This window comes from Microcaecilia unicolor, chromosome 5 (genome assembly GCF_901765095.1).
Source record: "Microcaecilia unicolor chromosome 5, aMicUni1.1, whole genome shotgun sequence".
Lineage (NCBI taxonomy): Eukaryota > Metazoa > Chordata > Amphibia > Gymnophiona > Siphonopidae > Microcaecilia > Microcaecilia unicolor.
In genome coordinates, this window is record NC_044035.1 from 237533450 (window position 1) to 237546875 (window position 13426).

Sequence of the window (13426 nt, forward strand, 5' to 3'; positions counted from 1 at the left end):
TTCGGCAAGCCAGCAGAGTCCTCCACTTTCAGAGAATTCTGCAGGCTCACAGTCAGTGTCTAAGCAGTTCTCAAAAATCAGTTAGTGTGGGCTTTCTTGTGGGATAGGTCACTGAAAAAAACATAGCAACAGCAAAATTAATTGACTTGCTTTTTAGAAAAGCCCTAACCAGAATGCCCTAAGCCCAAAAGGTGGCAAGGATGGGCAAGCACAAAAAAAAAAAAAGGGAAACACAATTTTAAATAACTAGGGAAGCTAAAAATTAATAACTGAAACTAAAAATTAATAACTAAGTGGCCTACAAGACAGCAAGTATAATTTAGATCATAACAGAAGATTAAAATGGAAGATATCAGTCTTCTCACAGAATCGGACAAGGTCTGCTGTGACAGTAACAAGTGGAAAGCTGCAACCATCTGTGGTAATACCTCTTAAAGGCATCTAGAAGTTATTCTAAACTCAGTTAATCTATTCTCCGTATGTGCTCCGTCAAATGACATCATACATCCATTAGGGCAGTGGTTCCAAAACCTGGTCGCAAACAAACTGGGCAACACAATAATAATGGGGGATTTCAATTACCCGCATATAGACTGGGGTAATGTAACATCTGTACACGCAAGGGACATAAGATTTCTTGATGAAATCAAGGACAGCTTCATGGAACAGCTAGTTCAGGAGCCGACAAGAGAAGGAAAAATACTAGACTTAGTCCTTAGTGGTGCTCATGATCTAGTGCAGGGGGTAACGATACGAGGGCCGCTTGATAACAGTGATCATAATATGATCGGTTTTGATATTGGCATTGAAGGAAGTGAAACTAGGAAATCAAGTACGCTAGCGCTTAACTATAGAAAAGGTGATTACGACAAAATTAGAAAAATGGTGAAAAAAGACTGAAAGGAGCAGCTCGCAGAGTAAAAAACTTGCATCAGGCGTGGATGCTGTTTAAAAACACCATCCTGGAGGTTCAGGACAAATATATTCCACGTATTAGAAAAAAGGGAAAAAAGACATAAACGTCAGCCGGCGTGGCTAAACAGTAAGATAAAGGAAATCATTAGAGCCAAAAAACAATCCTTCAGAAAGTGGAGAAGAGAACCAACTGAAAGTAACAGGATAGATCATAAGGAATGCCAAGCCAAATGCAAAGCGGAGATAAGGAGGGCAAAAAAGGACTTTGAGAAGAAATTAGCGTTGGAAGCAAAAATACATAGTAAAAACTTTTTTAGATACATTAAAAGCAGGAAACCGGCCAAAGAGTCGGTTGGGCCGCTGGACGAAAATGGTGTTAAAGGGGCGATCAAGGAGGACAAAGCCGTAGCGGAGAAATTAAATGAATTCTTTGCTTCGGTCTTCACCGAGGAGGATTTGGGGGGGACACCGGTGCCGGAAAGAATATTTGAAGCGGGGGAGTCGGAGAAACTAAACAAATTCTCTGTAACCTTGGAGGATGTAATGGGTCAGTTCAGCAAGCTGAAGAGTAGTAAATCACCGGGACCTGATGGTATTCATCCCAGAGTATTAATAGAACTAAAAATGAACTTGCGGAGCTACTGTTAGAAATATGCAATCTGTCCCTAAAATCGAGTGTAATACCGGAAGACTGGAGGGTAGCCAATGTTACTCCGATTTTTAAGAAAGGTTCCAGAGGAGATCCGGGAAATTATAGACCGGTGAGTCTGACGTCGGTGCCGGGCAAGATGGTGGAGGCTATTATTAAGAATAAATTGCAGAGCATATACAAAAACATGGACTGATGAGACAAAGTCAGCACGGATTTAGTGAAGGGAAGTCTTGCCTCACCAATCTAATGCATTTTTTTGAGGGGGTAAGCAAACATGTGGACAATGGGGAGCCGGTTGATATTGTATATCTGGATTTTCAGAAGGCGTTTGACAAAGTGCCGCACGAAAGACTCCTGAAGAAATTGCAGAGTCATGGAATCGGAGGTAGGGTATTATTATGGATTAAGAACTGGTTGAAAGATAGGAAGCAGAGAGTAGGATTGCGTGGCCAGTATTCTCAGTGGAGGAGGGTAGTTAGTGGGGTCCCGCAGGGGTCTGTGCTGGGTCCGTTGCTTTTTAATGTATTTATAAATGACCTAGAGATGGGAATAACTAGTGAGGTAATTAAATTCGCCGATGACACAAAATTATTCAGGGTCGTCAAGTCGCAGGAGGAATGTGAACGATTACAGGAGGACCTTGCGAGACTGGGAGAATGGGCGTGCAAGTGGCAGATGAAGTTCAATGTTGACAAGTGCAAAGTGATGCATGTGGGTAAGAGGAACCCGAATTATAGCTACGTCTTGCAAGGTTCCGCGTTAGGAGTTACGGATCAAGAAAGGGATCTGGGTGTCGTCGTCGATGATACGCTGAAACCTTCTGCTCAGTGTGCTGCTGCGGCTAGGAAAGCGAATAGAATGTTGGGTGTTATTAAGAAGGGTATGGAGTCCAGGTGTGCGGATGTTATAATGCCGTTGTATCGCTCCATGGTGCGACCGCACCTGGAGTATTGTGTTCAGTACTGGTCTCCGTATCTCAAAAAAGATATAGTAGAATTGGAAAAGGTACAGCGAAGGGCGACGAAAATGATAGTGGGGATGGGACGACTTTCCTATGAAGAGAGGCTGAGAAGGCTAGGGCTTTTCAGCTTGGAGAAGAGACGGCTGAGGGGAGATATGATAGAAGTGTATAAAATAATGAGTGGAATGGATCGGGTGGATGTGAAGCGACTGTTCACGCTATCCAAAAATACTAGGACTAGAGGGCATGAGTTGAAGCTACAGTGTGGTAAATTTAAAACGAATCGGAGAAAATTTTTCTTCACCCAACGTGTAATTAGACTCTGGAATTCATTGCCGGAGAACGTGGTACGGGCGGTTAGCTTGACGGAGTTTAAAAAGGGGTTAGATAGATTCCTAAAGGACAAGTCCATAGACCGCTATTAAATGGACTGGAAAAATTCCTCATTTTTAGGTATAACTTGTCTGGAATGTTTTTACGTTTGGGGAGCGTGCCAGGTGCCCTTGACCTGGATTGGCCACTGTCGGTGACAGGATGCTGGGCTAGATGGACCTTTGGTCTTTCCCAGTATGGCACTACTTATGTACTTATGTACTTATGTACTCATCGTGCCCATTTCCAGATCATTTATAAATGTGTTAAAAAGCACCCGGTTCCATTGCTGATCCTTGTGGCACTCCACTATTCACCCTGCTCCACTGAGAAAAATAGTCATTTAACCGTACCCTCTGTTTTCTATCCATTAACCAGCAACTATTCTATAAGAGGTCCAGTGGCGTAGCCACAGGTGGGCCTGGGTGGGCCAGAGCCCACCCACTTAGGGTTCAGGCCCACCCAACAGTAGCATACGTTTAGTGGTGGCTGGTGGAGATCCCCAGCTGAAGACTTCTTTTTCATGGTAAGCCAAGGTGGAAAGAAGCATTTTCTCGCCAGCTGAGATATTTGTTTGGGGGTAGTGGTGGTGGTGAAGAACACTTGGTGCCCACCCACTTCTTGCCTAGGCCCACCCAGAATCTGTTGTCTGGCTACGCCCCTAAAGAGGTCAAAGCAAAGGACACAATGTTCTATTGTTTTTCAGGATTCTTTCATTAGGGACTTTGTCCAAAGCTTTCTGAAAATCTAGCTACACTACATCAACTGACTCACCTTTATCCACATGTTTATTTACATCATCAAAGAAATGAAGCAAATTAGTGAGACAAGACGTTTGGGAAGCTTGCCAGGTGCCCTTGGCCTGGATTGGCCGCTGTCGTGGACAGGATGCTGGGCTCGATGGACCCTTGGTCTTTTCCCAGTGTGGCATTACTTATGTACTTATGTACTTATGGTCCTGGATGCACCCCAGCCAGTCAGGTTTTCAGGATATCCACAATGAATATTCAAGAGAGAGATTTCCATGCACTGCCTCCACTGTCTTAGGGTTGGGACTATGGGTCACAGGAATTATTGTGTAACAATGAAAAGCATGAACGTTGTAATCTTAATGCATACACACACACACAAACAGTGCTCACCTTGCTCTTTATTCCCTCCATTCAGCAAGAGTTCATCATTTTGTCTTTTAAGCTCTGTTATATACTTCCAGGCTTGATCCAAAATCATATTTTTGCTCTAGGAAACAACAATGGAAGTGTATTAACTATTTTGAGATGTAAAATACAGACGGGAGAAAATATTTATTTTGGAAGTAAAAAAACGGTTGTTACACAATATGATATTTATATGTAGCAAGGTTATCGAATGATTAAGGTGATCCATTCTGAACCACAGAGTAAGGCCATAGAGTTTACTTACTGATGGCAGTCATTAGTTGATGTAGATGGCCAGACAGGATATGCCATATGGTCTTTATATGCTGTCATATTCTATCTTTGTTTCAGTGTGGTTTCATGAGCTTGCTAAAAACATTGAGTTCTTGGCTAGTAGAAGATGAGAGGCAAAAGGTACTGCACCTCAAATATTGTGTGCAAGTTTGGTCACTGCATCTCAAAAAAGATATATTGAAATTAGAAAAGGTACAGAGAAGAGCAAAAGTGATAAAGGGGATGAGACAACTTCCCTATGAGGAAAAGCTAAAGAGGCTAGGGCACTTCTGATTGCAGAAGTTGGAGAGATATGTTAGAGGTCTATAAAATACTGATCGAGTAGACGTTCATCACTTGTTTATTCTTTCCGAAAATACAAGGCCTAGGAGGATGCAAATGAAGCTACTAAGTAGTATGTTTAAAACAAACTTGAGAAAATATTCTTCACTTAACATGTAATTAAACTCTGGAATTCGTTGCCAAAGAATATGGTAAAAGAAGTAAGCTTAGCAGGGTTTAAAAAAGGTTTGGACAAGTTCCTACAAGAAAAGTCCATAAGCATTTGTTAAAATGGACTTGAGAAAATCCACTGCTTATTCCTGTAATAAGTAACATAATATCTGTTTTTACTCTTTTAGGATCTTGCAAGGTATTTGTGAATTGAACTGGCCACTGTTGGAAACAGGACACTGGGCTTGATGGACCTTCGATCCGACCCAAGCTCTTTCTATGGATGGCTGCTACAGAAAGACATGGGGGGACAAAGTTTGGTTTCTGTTTCCCTCTGTCTTCTCAACTCATTCGCCAGGATTTCCTGCCCATTTGACATTTCTTCTTTCTCCATGTTCACTATCTATCTTCCATCTCTGTGTACCTGTTTTTCCCCATGTTATGCATCTCTCTTCTTTATGTCCCATGTACTTCCCTGCCCAGCATCTTCTCTGTATCCATCTCTCCACATTCAAAACCATCCACTCTATGTCCCTATCCCCTCCACCTACGTCCAGCACCACTCCTCTGTGTCCCTGTGCCCCCCCAACAAGTCCAGCATCTCCCTTCTGCGTTCCTATTGTCTCCCATGTCTAGCCTCTTTCCTCTGTATCTATATACCCCTTCCCATGTCTGGCATTGTCCCTCTGTGTCCCTTTCCTTCCCCTCCCTTCTCTCCCTTCCCCCTGCAGGCCCAGCAACTCTCTCCCTTCTCTCCAGCAGACAGGCAGAGGTCCAGCACCTCTGTCTCTTCCCTCCAGCAGCCCCCTCCCATGCCCCAATCCTCCCATAGGCCCAGCGTCTCTCTCTCCCATCCTTCCCCGCCATGGGTCCAGCGTCTCTCTCTCTTCCTTCCCTCGTCAGCCCTCCTTCCCCCTCAATGACCCAGCGCCTGTCTCCCTTCTCTCCAGCTCCCCCTTCGGGTCCAGCAGCCTCCTCCCTCATTTCAAGTACCCCTTCCCTCTCCATGGGTCCAGTAGCTCCCCTCCTGCATTTCCAGTGCCCCTCTCTGTGGGTCCAGCAGCCCCCCCTCCCACCCCGGTGGGACTGGCATTTTTGTCTTATTCCCCCCCCCCCCCCCCCCCCACCGTAGCTCTCTTAAGCAGCAGCCAGCTGAACCGACAGCAATCTTCACAGGCCTATTCCACGGTCTTCTCTCTGCTGGAACCCACCCTTCTGATGCAACTTTCTGTTTTCATTACAAACAGGAAGTTGCATTGGAGGGTAGACCCAGGAGAGAGAAGGTCCTGGAGCAAGCCTGTGGGGATCGGTGTCGGCTTAGCTGGCTGATACATAAGGTACAGTTACTGCGGGAGGGAGGAAGCGAGGCATGGAGATGCCAGACCCGCGGGAGTAGTAACTGAAACTTTATTTTTTTTTACTGCAGGAGCAAAGCTTTTTACCGTTCCCACAAGGCGGTAAAAAGCTTTGCTCCCATATCCACGGGATTTACCATTGATTACTGTGGTCTACCACAGCTCCCTGTCCCCATGTCATTCTCTAATGGCTGCCTCAGTCCGTGCAGTAAACAGGTGAAAGATGTGAAACATATTTTTGCAGGCCACAGAGCTACTTGCTACCAGAATATAGGTTTCTTACATTAAACAGTGGAACCTTACAGTACTTAGCTGTCATGAACAGGTTTAATCTTAGAAAATGAAGAAGTACCAAGCATATCTTTGCCCCTCAAAATGCTCATAACCTCAACACCTAAGTGGCCACTACTCCATGTCTTAGTTGTATTTATTTTAAAACATTTTTATTCTGGCTTGCAAGCTTTATATAAAGTCAACCAAAGAGATACATAACAATTGAAAATCAGAAATTTTAGCATGTGCTTTCTGCCTTGTTGCTGCTCTATCTGCCTCGCTGCTTATGACATGGACAGACGAACAATCCCACGCAAACAAGACTGATATGGCATCCCCATAATGTGTTCTTCCACCTTCATAAAAAGCAAAACAATCTAAAAAAAAAAAAAGATATCAAAACCAGAAAAGGCTGTTGGCTAAATATTCAGCCAACTGGAACCCTGTAGCTTTCTTCAAATCAAATATAACTATAGAACCCAACCGAATTTCAGTTTTAGCACCAAAACCGACCTAAAATCCGGGTTCTAGACAAAATGCAAGTGCATTGTTGGCTGAAACCGAACCCCCCACCCCCCTTCCCCCTGGTACGTTGTATAAAATCAGGGGTTTATTTTCAGTTGAAACCAATAAATCCAGTTTCGGTTGACCTCTACATAACTAGCTACCACCACCAGCCTGCTAACACTAACTTGGTTGGTTTGTGGAAACTGTATCTTGTTTGTTACAACCAAGCTACCCACTGGTCTGCCAGTTTTGCAGCTTTCTACAACCACCCTTTTATCTGTGTTCTCTATCACCTCTTCCCTTGCTCAAAGAAGAAAAGAGTGATTTGTTTACGATACTATAAACCACCCAACCTTGCTCTTTCTTGCAAAACAGAAATCTTACTACTTTGAAACATTTGAAGACAATAGGATTCCAGGAACAGTTACTCAACTACTGTTGGCAAATCCAGCTAACGCTATGATGCTGAACTATATTTAATGTCTTTTTTTTGTTGTTAACATTTGAGGCTTATTTGAGCTCATTACTTCATATGGGATTCTTTTTTTAGCCACCTAGATTATGACAGTTGGACTATAAATCAGAATAAGTAAATAAATCTGAAGACAGAAAAAAGATAAAGTGTTTCTTATAATCATGAAAAGTGCACCTAACCATCTAAATAAATTTTAAAAATTAATCAATCAATCAAGTAGGATAACCACACAAAGCATGGTTCATGGAGTTCTTTCCAACCTCTTTGTATGCATGCGTGCATGCTTGTGAGCTTATATCTGTGCATCTGTGATTGGGAAAGCAGATGAGAAAGGAGAGCTGCTTGAATCACTATGGCCCCAACGATCAGTTTCCCCGCGCTGTTCTGAACAGCTCTGTAAAATCAGCACTGGAACAGCACGGGAAAACAACGCCCTGATGATCAAAACTAATAGCATGCAAAGTTATACACACTAGTAGTTTTGATCACTGGGCTACTTCTGCAGAAGGATCGTGCCTGGGCAAGAGCCCAAGCCACAATCCTCTCAGAAAAGATGTTTGACAGGTCCGGGCTGGGAGTTCACTATGCCTCTAATGACTGGAAGCAATGGAAGCCAAGTTGGCCAGTTATTATAGCTGCCAATGTTCAGGAAAACAATTACAAGCTTATGTACAGGTGGTACTTGACTCCGGATAGAATCCAACACTGGTTCCAACAAGTGTCCTTGGACTGTTGGAGGCTTTGTAGATGCAGAGGTACCCCTGGTCACGTTTGGTGGTCCTGTCCCAATGCCAAGGCCTTCTGGAAGAGCATACAGTACTAGATTTTTCACTGTACGAGTCACTGGGACCCATGGGACCCAGGGATGTTTCTATTCAATAGACCTATATCAGGTATGAAGCAGGCCCAGGAACAATTGTTACGTCATTTGCTTAATGCTGCAAAATTGACCCTGGCGATTTGTTCGAAAAGGGTAGAACCGCCCTCTATACACATTTGGACAGCTACACTGATCTATACTTATAGAATGGGGAAGCTTATGGCTAAGAATCACAACTGCATGACCAGTTGGAGGAAAGTCTGGGTCCCCTGAAGAATTTTCAATTATCCTGAGGTTGTTTGAGAGTACTTATGGGGGATTTGGGTTTGAGGGGGAAATTTACGGGGTCTGTTACATGGGATTAAATCATAAAAAATTGTGAGGTTGATGTTAATATTGATGTTTGATATCTTTATTCTGCTGTTTGTGTATACCAGTTACAATGAACGTTTTGTACTTTTATGACAGTTTTTTTTCCTGTCAATTAAACCTCCTTTAAATAAATAAATAAAAGGTGCATTTACCTGTTTTAATGCCGGGGAACATGGGATGAGCTCTCCTATTCGGTTTATTCCAGAATTTATTTTCTTTTTCCGATGCCGCTCCACTGAAGAAAAAAAAAGAAAATATTAAGATTTGCTTTTGCTAATCCTCAAAAGCATTTTGACTAGCATCATTCAATAGCCATTTTTGCTTTCCAAAACAAAACTAATCTCCTTCCCCTACTTCAAGAACTGCTTCATTTTGGAAGAATGGCGATGGAATATACAGGGGCAACCAACAAATAGGAGACTGTACACCAAAAGAACAGATTAGTAAATACAGTATGATTCCAATTTAATACACCTCTCTGGTTCTCAAGGGCCAGATAATCAAATCATATGGTTCTGGGCAAACGCTTTATCGTATCAAATGTATAAACCAGACGTAGGATAATTTTTGGACTATTGTTCTGCCCCTACCTTCACCTCCCCCTCCCCTAACCCTACCCTGCATTGCTTACCGAAAAATGCCAGCACCTCCATAACTCACAGGCTGGCTCTGCTCATCTTGTGCATTGTGAGAACAGCAGTCAGCCTGCAAGATCTGAAAACATTCAGGGTGCCAGCATACTGGTGTTTGTGTGCCATTCTATGGTAAACTGGTCTCTCATCCACTGCTATAAGGACTCAGTACATTTCAGCCAAGGAAAATGAGAAAGAAATACGTCTTGTAAACTAATCATCTGCAAGCAAAGCCCAGAGAACACAGTTGCACAGCAATTCACAGTATTTGCAAACACCCTAGGATCCTACCTGCATTATGAGTTTCACGATTCTTCTTCCTGTTAAAGACAATAAAAAGAGTGGAAGAAAAGCGATGGAAGAAGAAAACCATAATGTAAAAGAACATATTGTATTTAGTCTATCCCTACTGTACAAGATCTTTCCATACTTCAAATGAATAAAGAATGGTCAAGCACATACTAGGTCAGGGTTCAACAAGCACCAGGCGCCAGTTCGCCACTGCAACTAAAAAATCAGGCCTGGCACCTGGGTTTTGCTGGACCACCACAAGGCAGCAAGCAGCTCTGTTTGAGCTACAAAGATTACTCCTGGGTGAATTTTGCGCAGAATTCCCCACCCCCATAGGATACTACTACTACTACTACTACTTAGTATTTCTATAGCGCTGCCAGGGTTACGCAGCGCTGTACAAGTTTAGACAAGGGGAAGGACAGTCCCTGCTCAAGAGAGCTTACAATCTAAAGGTAATAAGCTATGTAGTCAGTGTAGGCATCAGGAATGGGGAAGGTGGTTAGGCGCCAAAAGCAAGGGAGAAGAGATGGGCCTTGAGTAAGGACTTGAAAATGGGCAGGGAGGGTGCACGGCATATGGGCTCAGGAAGTCTGTTCCAGGCATAAGGTGAAGCGAGGCAGAAGGGGCGGAGTCTGGAGTTAGCGGTGGTGGAGAAGGGTACAGATAGGAGTGATTTGTCCTGAGAGCGGAGGTTACGGGTGGGAACATACAGGGAGAGGAGGGTAGAGAGGTAATGGGGGGCTGCAGATTGAGTGCACTTGAAGGTCAATAGGAGAAGCTTGAATTGTATACGGTAGCGGATCGGGAGCCAGTGAAGCGACTTGAGGAGAGGGATGATATGAGAGTATCGGTTCACGCGGTAGATAAGACGTGCGGCGGAGTTTTGGACAGATTGAAGGGGGGATAGGTGGCTAAGCGAGAGGCCAGCGAGGAGAAGGTTGCAATAGTCAAGACGAGAGGTAACGAGCGAGTGGACGAGGGTTCGGGTGGTCTGTTCAGAAAGGAATGGGCGAATTTTGCTAATATTATAGAGGCAGAAGCGACAGGTCTTAGCTGTCTGCTGGATATGGGCAGAGAAGGAGAGGGAGGAGTCGAAAATGACTCCGAGATTGCGGGCTGAAGAGACGGGGAGGATGAGGGCGTTGTCAACAGAGACGGAAAGTGGGGGAAGAGGAGAAGAGGGTTTGGGTGGAAAGACGAGGAACTCAGTCTTAGCCATGTTCAGTTTCAAATGCCGGTTGGACATCCAGGCAGCGATGTCGGAAAGGCAGGCCGAAACTTTGGCCTGGGTTTCGACTGTGATGTCGGGAGTGGAGACTGTGATGTCGGGATGTGCAGAATTCAGGACAGGCACAGGCAGCAGAGGCTCTGCTTAGTCTCTCTTCCTCTCCCGCGCTAAGTTTGTGCGGCACGAAATGGAGGAAGTGAACCACAACACAGCAGGTCACTTTCTCCTCCTGCAACATCTTAGACTAGACTGTTTATATGAACTGCTGTGCCACAGTTCACCGTCTGTTAAGGGAGCTCAGCGAGGGAGGGGAAGAGAGTGAGCAGAGCCACTGCCATGGCTGAAAATTAGAAGGGGCCAGAGAAAAGGTGAGTATGCAGTGGCAGACTGGGGACAGAGGTAAGGGATGAATCATGTGTCATGGTGGGGGGGGGGGGTGGATTGGGGGCCCAGAGTAAAGGGATGAATCATGTGCCATGGGGGGTTTGAGGACAGAGTAAAGGAGTGAATGTGCCATAGGGATGGCAGCAGCAGCAAGCTAAAGGCTAGCCATGGGGGACAGGTTGGGGGTAAGATACAGTGATAACTGGGGGGGATAAGATGAAAGAATGAGAGGTTGGGGTATAGCATGCGGAAGAAGACTTTAGGGTCAGACAGAATTATGGGTCCTGCTGGGATTTAGAGAGAGAGAGAGAACTGCAACTGGAGTGAGAGAGGGAACACAGGTGGGAGGAGTATGAGAAAGGAAAAGGCAGGAAGGGATTTCAGGCCTTATGATGGGGGAATTCTACGCAAAACACTACAAATAAACTTTGCAGAATTTTAAAATATTGTGCGTAGAATTTTCAAACGTTTTGTGCAGAATTCCCCTTGGAGTAGAAGCAGCAGCTCAGCTCTCTTCCATTCGCTCTGACTCCTCCCTCCCACCGAGGAAGCTTTGACGCATGCACGTGTATGCCCGTGCATGCCCATAAAGACATGTGTCTTCCTCGCCCTCCTGTCAGGCCCAGGCATACAGTGGAGGAAAGCAGAAAGAAATGAGAGAAGGCATGTGTATGCGTAACAGGCAGCAGCCTCCTCTTTGATGCCTGGCACGAAATGGCTTGGCTCAAAGTTTGCATTCAGCACTGGGTGACAGAAGAGTAGGTTGCTGCTTGACATGCAGCTGCTCTCCTTTCCCACTGGAGCTGCCTGCTGAAGGGGAAAGGTGCGACAGTTGGGTGACTGTGCTGCTGCAGGGGAGGGGGGAGGTGCGACAGTTGGGTGCCTGTGCTGCTGCAGGAGAGGGGGAGGACGTGCGACAGTTGGGTGCCTGTGCTGCTGCAGGGGAGGGGGGGAAAGTGCAACAGTTGGGTGCCTGTGCTGCTGCAAGGGAGAGGGGAAGGTGCGACAGTTGGGTGCCTGTGCTGCTGCAGGGGAGAGGGGAAGGTGCGACAGTTGGGTGACTGTGTTGCTGCAGGGGAGGGGGAGGAAGGTGCGACAGCTGGGTGCCTGTACTGCTGCAGCGGAGGAAGGTGCGACAGTTGGGTGCCTGTACTGCTGCAGGGGAGGGGGAGGAAGGTGCAACAGTTGGGTGCCTGTACTGCTGCAGGGGAGGGGGAGGAAGGTGCAACAGTTGGGTGCCTGTACTGCTGCAGGGGAGGGGGGAGGTGCGACAGTTGGGTGTCTGTGCTGCTGCAGGGGAAGGGGGGGAAGGTACGACAGCTGGGTGCCTGTGCTGCCGCGGAGGGGGGGGGGGAGCGAGGAAGTGCTGGATTTATGTGTAATGCGGGGGAGGGGGTGGAGCACTAAAGAGCAAGAGGTGGGTGTCTTGTGTGCTTTGGGGGAATGCAGAAGAGTGCGCTGCATGTATATGTACCTCGGGAGAGGGGATGGAGCAGAAGGGAGCATCTGTGTGCTTAGGGAGAGAGATAGAAAGAGAGCACTGGGTACATAGGTGCCAGGAGGGAGGGAGGGAGGGAAACCTGGATGTCCATGTTGTAGGGACGGGTTAGGGACAGAGCCTTCTAGAGTTTTCTCTCCCCATTCCTCAGCCTTCACTGCCCTCCCTATGCTCTCCCCATAACTCCAAGTAAGACCCCTATTCTGTCCACCCCAAAGTCCCATGACACACCATCTACCTTTCTACAACTCCCAAAGTAGAAACACCCCAAAGTAATCTTCCCCCTCTGCTGTCCACCCCAAGTCCCATGAAACACCATCTACCTTTCTACAACTCCCCCAACCATGACTCACACACATTATCCACCTTTTTCCAGCTCCCCACCCATGATACACACTATCCACATTTCTCCAGCTCCCCCACCACCCATAACACAAATATTAAACACCTTTCTTCATCCCCCCCCCCCCCCCCACAGACACACACACTTTTCACTAACCCCCAGTCCTCTCCCTCCTTGGCACAAACCACCCCATCCACCTTGCTGCAGCCCTCCCCAACTCATGGAACACAGACCCCCCCCCCCCCCCCCCCCCCACCGTAGCATACAACACTCCATCCACCTTTTCTCCAGGCAACCCCACCCCGCCAGGCTCCCCTCCATGCATACACACCATTTCAGCACAAGGAGCTGCTGCCCAGCCACACACTGGGTTGCTTCCTGCTTCTCTGCCATTCCAGGCTCGGCTGTTCTTTTGACCCATGCGGACCTTAAAGGAACTGCTGGGCCTTCCTCTTGCTGCAC

The 13426-nt window shown here is 46.2% G+C and overlaps 1 protein-coding gene across 2 annotated transcripts in view; it reads right to left on the reverse strand.

The window, feature by feature from the left end:
- Nucleotides 1–13426, reverse strand: part of USF3 (upstream transcription factor family member 3) — a 75412-nt gene that overhangs the window by 26972 nt on the left and 35014 nt on the right. The window contains exons 4-6 of one of the 2 annotated variants that reach the window (XM_030203911.1): nucleotides 9509–9537; nucleotides 8738–8820; nucleotides 4043–4139 (exon numbers count right to left, since the gene is read on the reverse strand). In XM_030203911.1, coding sequence (XP_030059771.1) covers nucleotides 4043–4139; nucleotides 8738–8820; nucleotides 9509–9537 — 209 coding nt within the window. Of the gene's footprint in view, nucleotides 1–4042; nucleotides 4140–8737; nucleotides 8821–9216; nucleotides 9284–9508; nucleotides 9538–13426 lie in introns of those variants that run through there. The other variant, XM_030203913.1, reaches the window with a different exon arrangement.